Source organism: Heterodontus francisci, chromosome 13, assembly GCF_036365525.1.
Source record: "Heterodontus francisci isolate sHetFra1 chromosome 13, sHetFra1.hap1, whole genome shotgun sequence".
NCBI lineage: Eukaryota > Metazoa > Chordata > Chondrichthyes > Heterodontiformes > Heterodontidae > Heterodontus > Heterodontus francisci.
In genome coordinates, this window is record NC_090383.1 from 643808 (window position 1) to 660235 (window position 16428).

At 43.4% G+C, this 16428-nt stretch overlaps 1 protein-coding gene across 7 annotated transcripts in view; it reads right to left on the reverse strand.

The window, feature by feature from the left end:
• Positions 1–16428, reverse strand: part of LOC137376165 (utrophin-like) — a 904611-nt gene that overhangs the window by 575618 nt on the left and 312565 nt on the right. For 6 of the 7 annotated variants that reach the window (XM_068044198.1, XM_068044197.1, XM_068044199.1 and 3 more), the window contains 5 exons: positions 10786–10962; positions 6525–6662; positions 6172–6324; positions 5746–5922; positions 5313–5492 (listed from right to left, as the gene is read on the reverse strand). In XM_068044198.1, coding sequence (XP_067900299.1) covers positions 5313–5492; positions 5746–5922; positions 6172–6324; positions 6525–6662; positions 10786–10962 — 825 coding nt within the window. The remainder of the gene's footprint in view (positions 1–5312; positions 5493–5745; positions 5923–6171; positions 6325–6524; positions 6663–10785; positions 10963–16428) is intronic. The other variant, XM_068044202.1, reaches the window with a different exon arrangement.

Here is a 16428-nt window from a genome sequence, read left to right on the forward strand (position 1 = left end):
CCCTCCTCATCTGATCGTAACAATTTTTTTACTTCTATTCCCTGCAATGACCTGATCCGCTGATGTACAATTTTTGTTAAATTCTCTGTTCCCTTTCTGTCCCATTCTGCTTGTCTTTACCAACAACATGTTCTTTGCGACATGTTTAGATAGAGGATCTGGATCGGCGCAGGCTTGGAGGGCGGAAGGGCCTGTTCCTGTGCTGTAATTTTCTTTGTTCTTTGTAACACGATACTGTTCCAATGCCTCGACCTTTCTCTTCGAATTTCTAAATCTCCCCTCACCCCCATTTAGTTCCCAACCTCTAGCCTTATCTGCTGGCACACTCTTAAGTTTGTATGCTCTGTCCCTTCTTGCCACACTGATTAACAGTACCCTTATTGCTATCTTGCTCTCTTGCCTTCTCCTCTCTGTTTAACTGATCACATCTTCCCTCACCTGCACTATTTAGTTTAAAGCCCTCTCTACCGGCCTAGTTATACGACTCGCCAGAACATTGGTCCCAGCATGGTCCAGATGTAAACCGTCCCAATGGTAGAGCTCCCACTTTCCCAGTACTAGTGCCAGTGCCCCATGAATCGAATCCCATTTCTCCCACACCAACCTTTGTAGCAGTAGTGCCTAGCTCTCGGCCGGTCATTTTAACTGCCTTGCAAGCTTTTCAAAATTTATAAAAAATGCTTCCATGTCTCCCTCACTGAACTTTGGGATCAACTGGGAGAATTTTAAGAGCTCAGCACACAGCCCTGAGCTCAGTGTAGCCCCCATATTGGCCATGCTTTCACTGTGCTTACTCTTTTGCCCCCTAGCAAATTCAACTCCCTTTCCTCCAACTCATTCTGGAAAGTTCTCTTTCCCTTTCCTGTCACACACACTCTTTTTTTTTCCCCTGTCTTCTAATTCAAGTCTCCTCTATTCTAATTGTATTTTTGCTAACATTGCCCTCTGAGTCTAATTCCAACCCTGCCTCTGACTCTTTAAGTTCGAGGGAAAAATGGTTGGCCACAAGCCTTAGGAATTCAGATTTCTTAGCTTTGGCATGGAAAGTAATCCCACACCGCCCAGTCATATTTTTCAACTCTTCCATAGACAGGGCCTTTAACTTACCCCAAGTTACTTCACCCTGGCTTGGGGAGGTGCTGGCTTCAGAAGCGGACATGTTAGTATTCTAGCAAATCAAACCACAAGAAAAGCTGTATTGAAGTCTTTTTTTTTAAAATTGGGATCAATTTGGTTTCGCACTTCCAATTTCTTGTTTGTCTGTGGGTACAATGTCAGACTAGAGCCCCCAAATTTCTGTTACGACAAGGTAAGGAAGGGGTCTCAGGCTCCCCTTTCGCCCCTTCTCTGATTTGACTGCAACAGGGTTTATCTTTTTACAGTGATTTAACTTACCAATTCAGTGAGCAGTTGCTCTTGTTACTCTAATATATACTTGCAACTGAACCAGACAGGGGAGTTTAAACAAGAAAGATGTAACTTTATTAACCTCATCACTCTGAACAGGTTAAAATTACTAAAATGCACGATGCGTCCATGCTCACATTTACACGAGAGGCACACACACATACAAATAGATAACAGAGGGAAAGCAGAGTTGGGAGGCTGAAGTAAAGTCTTTAATAAGTGGAATTCAAATACTGAATCTCTGTGTCTGCAGTTGAAGTTAAAGGCTTGAAGTCCTCGCTGGGCCATGTGCACAATTTGGGCTTGCTTCTGAGATTCCTGAAGGCAGGAGAGGGGCTTTACCCATGTCCTCTGTTTGTTGATTGTAAGGATCTGTAGTCTCGAGGCTTAGTAGCTGCCACCGAGGTTTCCCTGGGACTTTGCTGGAGAGAGCACCCCCACTGTTCTGGCAAGACTCGGCAATCATCTCTGTCTCCCATCAGCCTTTGACTTTTCATGTGCAAACTTGTGTGGCCATCTTTAGCTGCTCTGTCCTGCTTTTTAAAAGTTATTTGTAATAATGTCCAGTAAAAATCTCAGGTAAAGTTCCATACGACAAAATTAATATTTCCATGTGGCATGTGGGGTTTCCGTTGCATTATACGATCCCCAATTAAAATTCCTTAGTTTAGATAAGAGAAAAGGAGAAAATCTCACCAATCACTTACCTTCTTTGCTGGAATGTCATACGCCAATTCCTCTTTCCCCCTTTGCGCGAATTCCCATGTGAACCCAATTCCCACCTTCACAGGCTCCACAGATGTCCCCATCCTCAATGATGATAGAGCCCAGCACATCAGTGCAAAAGACAAAGCTGAAGCATTCACAACATCTTCAGCCAGGAGTGCCGAGTGGATGATACATCTCGGCCTCCTCTTAAGGTCCCCAGCATCACAGATGCCAGTCTTCAGCCAATCCGATTCACTCCACGTGATATCAAGAAACAGCTGAAGGCACTGGATACTGCAAAAGCTATAGGTCCTGATAACATCCCAGCTGCAGTACTGAAGATTTGTGCTGCAGAACTAGCTGTGTCCCAGCCAAGCTGTTCCAGTACAGCTATAACATATACCCGACAATGTGGAAAATTGTCCAGCTATATCCTATCCATAAAAAGCAAGACAAATCCAATCCGACCAATTATCGCCCCATCAGTCTACTCTCGCTCATCAGCAAAGTGATGGAAGATGTCATCGACAGCGTTATCATGCGCTACTTAAACAGCAATAACCTGCTCACCGATGTTCAGTTTGGGTTCTCCTGACCTCATTTCAGCCTTGGTCCAAACATGGACAAAAGAGCTGAACTCAACAGGTGAGGTGAGAGTGATTGCCCTGGATATCAAGGCAGCATCTGACCAAGTGTGGCATCAAGAGGCCCTAGCCAAAATGAAGTCAATGGGAATCAAGGGGAAAAGTCTCCACTGGTTGGAGTCATACTTAGCACAAAGAAAGATGGTTGTGGTTGTTGGAGACCAACAATCTCAGCCCCAGGACATCAATATAGGAGTTCCTCAGGTTAGTATCCTAGGCCCAACCATGTTCAGTACCATTCGTAACTTCAGTTACTGACGCAGTCCTTGTCCATATGCAGCAAGACCTGGACAACATTCAGGCTTGGACTGATAAGTGGCAAGTAACATTTGCGCCACACAAGTGCCAGCAATAACGATCTTCATTGAGAGAATCTAACCATCTCCCCTTGACATTCAACGGCATTCCCACCATTGAATCTCCCACTAACAACATCTGGGGGATTACCATTGATCAGAAACTGAACTGCAGCAATCATATAAATACTGTGACTACAAGAACAGGTCAGAGACTGGGAATTCTGCAGCGAGTAACCCACTTCCTGACTCCCCAAAGCCTATCCACCATCTACAAGGCATAAGTCAAGAGTGTGATGGAATACACTCTACTCGCCTGGATGAATGCAGCTTCAACACTCAGGAAGCTCAACACCATCCAGGACAAAGCCACCCGCTTGATAGGCACCTGATCCAACACCAGTTCTGATGAAAGATCACAGACTTGAAACGTTAACTCTGCTTCTCTCTCCACAGATGCTGCCAGACCTGCTGAGCATTTCCAGTACTTTATTATTTCAGACTTCCAACATCTGCAGTATTTTGTTTTTATTTTAGTGTTTAATTCACTGCCACTTCTCTTCCCGGAATGTCTACCTTGAAGTAGTTCTGCTCTTCTCTCCAACAGGATTTCCATTTGGCTCTTTTACCTTGTTCACCTTCATTGCTTTCAATTTCCCTCCTGGTGTTTGATAAGGTATCTACCAAAACTCGTTTTCACAGCCACATTTCCTTCCTCAGCAACTGTCTCCGGCTGACTTTTTCCACATGGATTCCAACTGAAGTTCCATCCTTCATGTTTTGAATCCACCCAGGATTACTGGTATCCCCAAGAAATACAACGTTCCTCAGACTGCTGCTTTCACCACATCCTGAGATCCACACTCAGTGCCAAGTGCCGCCACATGTACACACTTGACACCTCTCTCCACAAGCACCACCTCATCTTATCTCAAAGCTGTTTTTCTCCACAGTTTCATTTCATCCTTTGTCTTATCCGACAGTTCTGCTGAAAGGTCACAGACCTGAAACATTAACTCTGCTTCTCTCTCCATAGATGCTGCCAGAACTGCTGAGTATTTCCAGCACTTTCTCTTTTTGTTCCTTCACTGTCACTGGATCAAAATCCTGGAATTCCCTCCCTAACAGAACTGTAGGTGTACTCACACCAAATGGACTGCAGCAGTTCATGAAGGCAGCTCACGACCACCTTCTCGAGGGCAATTAGGGATGGGTAACAAATGCTGGCCTTACCAGCGACACCCACATTCCAAGAAAGAATAAAAAAATTTCAGGTCTTGGGTTACCAAATCCATGTACTTTACAACTTCTGCTACAGTGCATTTTACCTACAATTTTAAAACCACACTAACTTGAATAAAGGTTTCCTTATTCATCAAAATACCTCTTCTCAATCATAGAACAAAAATAAATATTTGGTATAATTTTGATTTAGGTTCCAACCACAGCTGCATGCTTTAAAACTAAGAAATGACAGCAAACCAGCAAAAATAAAACTACATTGATTTATTTTCATATATAAGGTTCCACAGTTAGTAAATGAGAGCATAGAATCATAGAATGATGCAGCACAGGAGAGTCCATTTGGCACATCATGTCTGTGCCGACTCTTTGGTAGAGCTATTCAATTATTCCCACTCCCCTGCTCTTTCCCTGCAGCCCTGTAAATTATTTTCCCTCAGCATATATGCAATTTGCTTTTGAAAGTTACTATTGGTTCTCCTTCCATCACCCTTTCAGGCATTCTAGATCTCAGCATTAAAAAAAAAAATCCTCATCTCCCCCCAGTTCTTTTGCCAATCACCTTAAATCTGCATCTTTTGTTTACCGACCCTTCCGTCACTGGAAGCAGTTGCTCGTTACTTACTTTGTCAAAACGCCTCATGATTTTGAACATTTCTATCAAATCTCCTCTTAAACTTCTCTGCTCTAAGGAGACCACCAGCTTCTCCAAGGATAAACAACTAGATAATCTATGAACTAAGTGTTTATAAAATGAATCGGGACAAACTGGCAAATTCCCAGCAGCATTTCTCAGTTAGATGGAGGATGCACAGTTTTATACCAGAGCTGTTATAGCATGTGACACACAGAGTATTGTATGATTCAGGACAATTCTATCCTGCTCACAGTGTAATATATAATACAGGGCTGTATTACTGTGTGAATTCAGTGTTTGGTGGTGTTAAATATCATCATATGGTTCATTCTTAGATATAAGCATCAACAAACCGCTTTTCCAGTATATCCAACACACCTTCAGGGAATCTTCCTGGCTTGAGAAGTCCTCGTATTTTCCATTGTTCAATTCTGGTGCATTCAGTCGTAGTTCGACATCAGCCAGAGCCAGCAATGCCTTGTTAATATCCAGAAGATAATCTGATGGGAAGTACTGTGATGCACCAGTGGTGTAATGGCCAGCAACAATTTGGGCTTCCTGAGGAGACAGGCAGCAGGATGAAGCTGATTTCAACAAAGTAATAACTGGCAATGGCCAAATTATGGATTCCTCAGTCAGTAGCGCTGCCTGTTTTGAAAACTCACATTTGCATGACATTTTCAGAAAAGCAGTGAAATACCACCAACAATCTCAGTGTAAATGTTAGAGTGGCAAAATACACATTTTAAAATAAATTAAACCTTTCTCTAATATATTGGAATTTTTAAAATTTAGAAAAACATAAACTCACTGGACTCTTCAAATGCAGTGGTTGATAAGTAGAAAACTGGGTCTCTACTTGATGCCAGCGCTTCTCCACACTGACACTGTCCTTTCCTGGAAACGCACTATACCGTCCCAGACTCTGGCCCGTTTTTGTTAAGGCATTCAAGTCCTGCCTTCTCTGCTCAAACTCTTGGGTCAGTTCCTGGAAAGAAAAAGCACATTTTGAGACAACATCCCTGCATTATGTTGCACTATTTTCACACAATAATATTGCTGATCTTAGTTTATTCACATAGCAGCAATCAACTCTTCCATGTTTTTAGTCCTAATCAACATTTACTGTAAGCCTTAAACAGCACTACATGTGGGGAGGAAACAGCCTGTATTCATTTAAAGAAACCACAAGGAACAAAACAAAAGACATAAATTAATAGCAGCTTAATTTTATTACCTGTAATCTCTTCTCGTCTTCTGACCTATAGGAATCCAACAGTTGCCGCTCAATGTTATCCAGCCACTGCAGGAAGTGGCTTTCCTCTCTCTTGAACTGGTACCACCCAGGTGACAGCTCTCCTACTTGCCCCTTCTGCATTAACTTTGCTTCCTAAATACCAGAGCAAAAAAAAATATTCTGTCTTCAACCCAAAATGAGTTAATCTCACAGCAGTCAAAGCTAAATCTCTGAACAACCAGATTACGCTGCAGCAATTTGGGAACTGCTTACAAAGATCATTCTCTGCAACAGATAATGATGCAGTTAACACCAGTGCTACAAACTGGTCTCAATACTCCAACCATTCATACCTTAACAGTGGCATGCTTTGTCTGTAGAAGGATCAGTTTTTTGTGGATTTGTTTCCGTCGTCCATAATCATCAGTGAGCTGCAGTATCCGCTCTCCTTTCTGTAGCATCTCCTCCACATCTGCTTCCTCTTCATCTACCTGGAAACACAGGTTTTCAAGTATAAAGCGGACAAGACATACAACATGCACCCTCACACATGCTCCCATGTGCACACAAACATGCAAACACATAAATGTGCCCAGTCACACTCAAGCAAACATGCATGCACACACACCCATTCACTCGTGCCCACGAGTGCATTCACATGCGCTCACACGAATACAGAGGCACAAAGAAACCCACACCCACATACACAACCTGGGATCAGTAAAGCGTTTCTGTATTTAGGTACTAAATCTTCCAATCTTCCTTAGATAAGGGGGAGGTGCCAGAAAATTGGAGAGTGGCAAATGTGACACCGTTATTCAAAAAGGGTGTAAGGACATTCTTAGCAACCACAGGCCAGTCAGTTTATCAGCAGTGGGTAAGGTTTTAGAAATAATCAGAGAAAAAAGATCAACAGGCACTTGAGAGGTTTGAGTTAATTAAGGACAGCCAGCACAGATTTGTAAAAGGCAGATCATGCTCGACTAATCCAATTGAATTTTTTCACAGAATCACAGAATAATACAGTGCAGAAGAGGCCCTTTGGCCCATCGAGTCTGCACCAATGCATTAAAGACACCTGACCTGTCTACCTAATCCCATTTGCCAGCACTTGGCCCATAGCCTTGAATATTATGACGTCCCAAGTGCTCATCCAGGTACTTTTTAAAGGATGTGAGGCAACCTGCCTCTACCACCCTCCCAGGCACGGCATTCCAGACCGTCACCACCCTCTGGGGAAAAAATGTTCTTCCTCAAATCCCCCTTAAACCTCCCGCCCCTCACCTTAACTTTGTGTCCCCTCATAACTGACCCTTCAACTAAGGGGAACAGCTTCTCTCTATCCACCCTGTCCATGTTCCTCATAATCCTGTACACCTCGATCAGGTCACCCCTCAGTCTTCTCTGATCCAATGAAATCAACCCAAGCCTATCCAACCTCTCTTCATAGCTTAAATGTTCCATCCCAGGCAACATCCTGGTAAATCGCCTCTGCACCCCCTCCAGTGCAATCACATCCTTCCTATAATGTGGCGACCAGAATTGCACACAGTACACCAGCTGTGGCCTTACCAAAGTTCTGTAGAACTCCAACATGACCTCCCTGCTTTTGTAATCTATGCCTCGATTGATAAAGGCAAGTGTCCCAAATGCCTTTTCACCACCCTATTAATCTGCCCTTCTGCCTTCAGAGATCTATGGACAAATACGCCAAGGTACCTTTGCTCCTCGGAACATCCCAGTGTCAGGCTGTTCATTGAATACTTCCGTGTCACATTACTACTTCCAAAGTGTATCACCTCACACTTTTCAGGGTTAAATTCCATCTGCCACTTTTCGGCCCATTTGACCATCCCGTCTATATCTTCCTGTAACCTAAGACACTCAACCTCACTGTTAACCACTCGGCCAATCTTTGTGTCATCCGCAAACTTACTGATCCTACCCCCCACATTGTCATTTATATAAACGATATCAATGACTAACAATAGGGGACCCAGAAAAGATCCCTGTGGTATGCCACTGGACACTGGCTTCCAGTCACTAAAACAGCTGTCTGTCAGCACTCTGTCTCCGACAGCTAAGCCAATTTTTAATCCACCTTATCAAGTTACCCTGTATCCCATGTGCCTTTGCTTTCTTGATAAGTCTCCCATGTGGGACCTTGTCAAAGGCTTTGCTGAGATCCATGCAAACTACATCTAATGCAATTTTTGATGAAGTGACAGAGAAGGTTGATAGAAGAAATGCGGTGTATGTTACCTGTATGGATTTTAAGAAAGCATTTGACAAGGTACCACATAAAAGGCAGATTGCCAAAACTGAGGCTCGTGGAACAGAAGGTCAGTGTCAACTTGAATAAAAAATTGGCTTAAGTACAGAAAACAGCATGTTGTGGTAAATGGTTGATTTTCCAGACTTGAGGATGGTAGACAGTGGTGTTCCCCAAGGTTCAGTGATAGGACCACTGCTCTTTTTTTATATATATATATATATAAAAAAATGAATTGGATATTGGAATACAGTGTAAAATTAGAAAATTTGCCGACGATACGAAACCTGGAGGTGCAACAGAAGACAGTGAGGATGATACCAATCTACTGCAGCAGGACATAGGCTAGCAGAATGGCAGGTGAAATTTTATACAGATAATGTGAAGTGATGCATTTGGCAAAATGGACAGGGAGAGTTATAAAGAATGTACAGGGACAGAGGGATCTGGGGTTCACATGCATCAATATTTGATGGTGTCAGGACATATTGAGACAGCAGTTAGCACAGTGGCGCAGTGGTTAGCACCGCAGCCTCACAGCTCCAGGGACCCGAGTTCGATTCTGGGTACTGCCTGTGTGGAGTTTGCAAGTTCTCCCTGTGTCTGCGTGGGTTTCCTCCCACATGCCAAAGACTTGCAGGTTGATAGGTTAATTGGCCATTATAAAATTGCCCCTAGTATAGGTAGGTGGTAGGGAAATAAAGGGACAGGTGGGGATGCAGTAGGAATCTGGGATTAGTGTAGGATTAGTATAAATGGGTGGTTGATGGTCGGCACAGACTCGGTGGGCCGAAGGGCCTGTTTCAGTGCTGTATCTCTAAACTAAACTAAAACATATGGGATCTTGGGCTTCATAAATAGAGATATTGAGTACAAAAGCAGGGAAGTTATGCTGAATCTTTATAAAGCTCTGGTTAGGCCACAACTAGAGTATTGCACCCAGTTCTGGTCACCACACTTCAGAAAGGATGTGAGGGTTCTTGAAAGGGTGCAGATGAGATTTACCAGAATGGTTCCAGGGATGAAGGATTCTAGTTCAAGGTTAGGTTGGAAAAGCAGGGGTCGTTCTCCTTGGAGTAAAGGAGATTGAGAGAAGATTTGATGGAGGTTTACAAGATTATGACAAGTTTGGATAAGGTACATTAGCTGATTGTACAAGGACTAAGAGACATAGATTTAAGGCTTTGGGCAGGGGATGCAGGGGTAATGAGGAAGAACTTTTTTTTAAAACTCAGTGAGTGATAATGACCTGGAACTTGCTGCCCACGAGGATGGTGGAAGCGGAAACGAGGAATGATTTCAAAAGGAGATTGGATGGGCACTTTAGGGGAATAAATTTACAGGGCCACAGCAATAGAGCCAGGGAAATAGACTGATTGGATTGCTCTGCAGAGAGCCGGCACAGACTTGATGGGTCGAACGGCCTCCTTCTGCGCTGATATAACTATGGAAATAGTGCAGGATCCTAATACGTGAAACTTACATTTATACAGTACTTTTAATGTAGAAAAAGATCCGAGGTGCTTCACATAGGAAGAAACAGAAGCTGAGGCCTTGCAGGACGGTAGGGAGAGTTAAAGAAAGGCTAGCTTGAAGGTAAGTCTTCTATGCAACGCACCTCTGGATTTTTTAGAAATATAGACAACATACGGCACAGGAGGTGGCCATACGGCTCAAGTGATGCATTAGTTGATTTTTCTCCTCCCTTAATTCAATTGTAGCACCCTTGCTGAGATCAGTTAATTCAGCAACAAGCAGGAATTGCACCAGGGACTTCCTGATGTTAATGGTCTACATCAAGCAGTGTGTCTACCCAATGAGCCACAGAACTTCGACACAGTGGCGCAGTGGTTAGCACCGCAGCCTCACAGCTCCAGTGACCCGGGTTCAATTCTGGGTACTGCCTGTGTGGAGTTTGCAAGTTCTCCCTGTGTCTGCGTGGCTTTTCTCCGGGTGCTCCGGTTTCCTTCCACAAGCCAAAAGACTTGCAGGTTGGTAGGTAAATTGGCCATTATAAATTGCCCCTAGTGTAGGTAGGTGGTAGGGAAATATAGGGACAGGTGGGGATGTGGTAGGAATATGGGATTAGTGTAGGATTAGTATAAATGGGTGGTTGATGGTTGGCACAGACTCGGTGGGCCGAAGGGCCTGTGTTTCAGTGCTGTATCTCTAAACTAAACTAAAACTAAACAGCAGCTGTAAATGCACCATGACAATCTTTTCACATATTTATGCATCAAGTATATTTATCACATCAAGATATTTTGAAGGTGGTACGATATTTGGCACACTCCCCAATGAGGCTACATTAAGTAAAAGTTTAGCAATTTTCTATATTTTACCTTTTCATCATCATCAGGGATCTCCTCACTACACTGCAGCTTTCTCTCTAAGTCATCTGTCTTGATTTGCAGCTCAGCTTCAAAGTGATCCAGATCAATGGATGAAACCTGGTCAGTCTTCAGACCTGGTCTGAACCCATTCTGTTGATTTGCAGGCTCTCCAATTGCTGTTTCCATCTGTAGTCACATACAATAAAGTGGTTATTCACATTTATCTTATATTAAACTTCTTTATGAATTTATTTTAAACACTACCAGTTTTGTTCAGAAGTATGTGGAGACAAATTTAGTCACTGATAAAATGATGAGCATGCCAGTGAAGTTCTAAAGTTTATTTGTGTACTAGTTAAAGGATGTAACATTGGGACCATGAGAATGTAAACACAGCCATGGCAATTGCCAAAACATGGGCCTTAGTCTTGGTAGGAAGGAAGGCTTGAATGTAGAAGCTGAACAGATTTAAAACTAGATTAGTGTGTGGGCAATGCAAAACCAAAGGCAGAGCATTTCGTCCTAAATGTTCCAGCTCTGTCATCTTGAATTATCACATCAGGACAGTGCTTAGTGGAAGCATGGGTATATAATTTGAATATATTCTACAACCTGAGGAAGCTGGCTGGTCTTTCACCTGTGGGACATGACTCTATGACCTGAATGAAATTCAGTCCAGCAAAATGAGTTTGAGCAGTTCTTAATCCAGTTGCTGGTGGGCTTGGGCCTACAGCATAAAACTGTCCCAAATTTAGCACTGAGTCATACAGCACAGAAACAGGCCCTTCGGCCCATCGTGTCTGTGCTGGCCATCAAGCACCTAACTATTCTAATCCCATTTTCCAGCACTTGGCCTGTAGCCTTGTATGATATGACATTTCAATTGCTCATCTAAATACTTCTTAAATGTTGTGAGGGTTCCTGCCACTACCACCTCTTCAGGCAGTGCATTCCAGATTCCAACCACCCTCTGGGTGAAATTTTTTTTTCTCAAATCCCCTCTAAACCTCATGCCCCTTACCTTAAATCTATGCCCCCTGGTTACTAACCCCTCCGAAAGGGAAAAAGTTTCTTCCTATCTATCCCATCAATGCCCCTCATAATTTTGTACACCTCAATCATGTCCCCCCTCAGCCTTCTCTGCTCTAAGGAAAATAACCCTAGCCTAGGAGAAAGAGGGTAACTAGAGAAAGGATTGGCCCACTAAAGGACAAAGGAGGAATGTTATGCTTGGACTCAGAGAAAATGGGTGAGATTCTAAACGAGTACTTTGCATCGGTATTCACCGAGGAGAGGGACATGACGGATGTTGAGGTTAGGAACAGATGTTTGATTACTCTAGGTCAAGTCGGCATAAGGAGGGAGAAAGTGTTGGGTATTCTAAAGGGCATTAAGGAGGACAAGTCCCCAGGTCCGGATGGGATCTATCCCAGGTTACTGAGGGAAGCGAGAGAGGAAATAGCTGGGGCCTTAACAGATATCTTTGCAGCATCCTTAAACACGGGTGAGGTCCCGGAGGACTGGAGAATTGCTAATGTTGTCCCCTTGTTTAAGAAGGGTAGCAGGGATAATCCAGGTAATTATAGACCGGTGAGCCTGACGTCAGTGGTAGGGAAGCTGCTGGAGAAGATACTGAGGGATAGGATCTATTCCCATTTGGAAGAAAATGGGCTTATCAGTGATAGGCAACATGGTTTTGTGCAGGGAAGGTCATGTCTTACCAACTTAATAGAATTCTTTGAGGAAGTGACAAAGTTGATTGATGAGGGAAGGGCTGTCGATGTCATATACATGGACTTCAGTAAGGCGTTTGATAAGGTTCCCCATGGCAGGCTGATGGAGAAAGTGAAGGCGCATGGGGTCCAAGGTGTACTAGCTAGATGGATAAAGAACTGGCTAGGCAACAGGAGACAGAGAGTAGCAGTAGAAGGGAGTTTCTCAAAATGGAGACGTGTGACCAGTGGTGTTCCACAGGGATCCGTGCTGGGACCACTGTTGTTTGTGATATACATTAATGATTTGGAGGAAAGTATAGGTGGACTGATTAGCAAGTTTGCAGACGACACTAAGATTGGTGGAGTAGCAGTTAGTGAAGGGGACTGTCAGAGAATACAGCAGAATATAGATAGACTGGAGAGTTGGGCAGAGAAATGGCAGATGGAGTTCAATCAGGGCAAATGCGAGGTGATGCATTTTGGAAGATCCAATTCAAGAGTGAACTATACAGTAAATGGAAAAGTCCTGGTGAAAATTGATGTCCAGAGAGATTTGGGTGTTCAGGTCCATTGTTCCCTGAAGGTGGCAACGCAGGTCAATAGAGTGGTCAAGAAGGCATACGGCATGCTTTCCTTCATCGGACGGGGCATTGAGTATAAGAGTTGGCAGGTCATGTTACAGTTGTATAGGACTTTGGTTCGGCCACATTTGGAATACTGCGTGCAGTTCTGGTCGCCACATTACCAAAAGGATGTGGATGCTTTGGAGAGGGTGCAGAGGAGGTTCACCAGGATGTTGCCTGATATGGAGGGCGCTAGCTATGAAGAGAGGTTGAGTAGATTAGGATTATTTTCATTAGAAAGACGGAGGTTGAGGGGGGACCTGATTGAGGTGCACAAAATCATGAGATGTATAGACAGGGTGGATAGCAAGAGGCTTTTTCCCCAGAGTGGGGGATTCAATTACTAGAGGACACGAGTTCAAAGTGAAAGGGGAAAAGTTTAGGGGGGGATATGCGTGGAAAGTTCTTTACGCAGAGGGTGGTGGGTGCCTGGAACGCGTTGCCAGCGGAGGTGGTAGATGCGGACACGATGGCGTTTTTTAAGATGTATCTAGACAGATACATGAATGGGCAGGAAGAAAAGAGATACAGACCCTTAGAAAATAGGCGACATGTTTAGATAGAGGATCTGGATCGGCGCAGGCTTGGAGGGCCGAAGGGCCTGTTTCTGTGCTGTAATTTTCTTTTCTTTTCTTTTTTCTTTTCAGTCTCTCTTCAAAGCTGAAATGCTCCAGCCCAGGCAACAACTTGGTGAATCTCCTCTGCACCCTCTCCAGTGCAATCACATCCTTCCTATAGTGTGGTGCCCAGAACTGGACAGAACTGGTTAACAGTGATTAGCTTATATTTATGGCCTCTAGTTTTAGACTTCCCCCGCAAGTAGAAACATCTGAGGGTCATTACAGCGTAGGAGGAGGCTATTCGACCATCTCCTTTACATCTACCATATCAAAATCCTTTCATTATCTTAATCACTTACATCAGGTCACCCCTTAGCCTCCTCTTTTCTACAGAAAGGAGCCCAGGCCCGTTCAGTCTTTCCTGCTAGTTTTACCCTCCCAGTTCCAGTAGAGTGAGCTTTACCCTATACCTGGCCGTGCTACACCAGAGTTGAGAGTGCTTGATGGCAACACTGACTACCCGAAATGGAACAACTCTATACCTGATCACCAACATCCTCCACCTTAACAAGCAAGAAAATTCTTAAAAACACTTCCCACAACTCAAAATGCCAATCTCTTATGTGTCATGGATTTAAGTTCATTTCTTCTAGGAAGCAGCTGTTTGGACTGATGCATCTATCAATATAGAAATTCTAATATTCTGCACATCAATAAAGAGATTCTGCATTTCAACTGGGTGGCAGAGAATTTTAGCATCAATTTCTCACTTATAATTTCACATAACTTAACAATGTGGTGTTACAACTGCTTTAAACCACAAGAAAAACAAGTTGAGTTGAATCACCCATCCAGGCATGAAATTCACTCACTAATGAGGACAAACAAGTTGACAGTTTAAATATTAAAAATGTAAAATTACATACAACTGTTGGATGGCTTAGGCTATCTGAACCTGCAAGTCTAATACAAGAGCGAAGTCTGGAGGGAATAAATGTCTAATTTTGTTTTAAACAATACTGAGATCTGGCTGAATGAAGCTTCCACCAAAGGCAGAAACAGCCTGCAACATCAGCTGCAGGAACTGTTAAAACTTTGGGAAACAGCTCAATTGAGTTGCATCTGTTAGGAGGACAATACTGTTTCAATACATTCCAAGGACCAATAATAGAGCCTTTTCCGCCTAACACTGGTGTTTTTTTCATGAGAATATTTATCTGCCGAGGAAGGCATGCATGCTCTTCCCCTCTCCACTCCCTATCATCCTAGAAATCAAGCACAAGTCCCATCATGCTTTCTGATGAAGAAATAAATGCATTAATAGGGATTTTTAAGATAGACTTTTATGAAGACGCTAGATGGTTCTTTACTGCTGAAAGAAGAATGTCTGTTGGGTTAGGCAGGTCGCCCCCAAGTATACCAGCCGTACTTCAAGCCTAGGCCAATGCAGAGACTGATCAGGTACAAGAACCACGTAAGATCAGCACGGATTATCGAGATGACAGTGGCATCTTCAATTCAAATAAGATAAGGTACTTCATCACTGGAGATTAATCCTAGATCTTCCAAGTATGTTTGTCCCCTAATCCTTGTACCATCAGTTAATGAGAACAGTTTTTCCTTGTCTAACTTATCTAAGCCTGTCATAATCTTATACATCTCTATCAAATCTCCCCTCAATCTCCTTTGCTTCAGAGAGAACAACCCCAGCTTTTCCAACCTAACACTATCTAAAATTCTCCATCCCTGGAACCATTCTGGTAAATCTCCTCTGCACCCTCTCAAGGACCCTCACAGCCTTCCTAAAGTGTGATGACCAGAACTGGGTGCAATATTCCAGTTGTGGCCTAACCAGTTATACAATTTATTCTACTTATTATTCTTCCAATATTACATTGTTAACCACATTACAGCAGTGACACTTCAAAAAATCCTTCATTGGCTGAAAAGTGCTCTGGGACGTCTGGTGGTCATGAAAGGTGCTATGTAAATGCAAGTCTTTCTTTTAATAGAGATAAATAGCTTCATCTCCCCACAAGGGATATTTCCCATGTTTCTGAACATAGAGAACAACAGAAACAAAAACAAGAAATGCTGGAATCACTCAGCAGGTCTGGCAGCATCTGTGGAAAGAGGAAAAAGCATCTTTCCACAGATGCTGCCAGACCTGCCGAGTGATTCCAGCATTTCTCGTTTTTGTTTCAGATTTCCAGCATCCGCAGTATTTTGCTTTTATTATAGAGAACAACAGGCAGTCTGTAAGAGGTTGGGTCATAACAGGCACCTCCAAATTCAGTGGGACCCCATACAGTCTGTCAGCCTTGATGGGACTCAAAGTAACCTATCTTTTCACAGACCATTCTTGTCCAATACACATAATTGCGGGAGGGAGGTACAAGCTCAGAAATATAAGGTAGTCAGTCCATTGAAACCAGAACAGAGTCCGTGCTTAACAATTCTCTTCCATTTGGAGCCACAGCTAAGAAATGGTACCCAAGAGAATGAGGATGTAGACATGGAACTTAGACAGAGAGACTGTGAGGTTCTTGAGCAAATTGTCATAGGGAGTGACAAGGTATTGGAGGTTTTGGAAGGCTTAAAAGTGGACAAATCTCCAGGTCTGGACGATTTGTGTCCCAGGATGCTGTGGGAGGCTAGGGTGGAGATTGCAGGGGCTCTGACCCTAATTTTTAATTCCTCTCTGGCCACGGGGGAGGTGCCAGAGGACTGGAGAACAGCTATTGTGGTCCCACT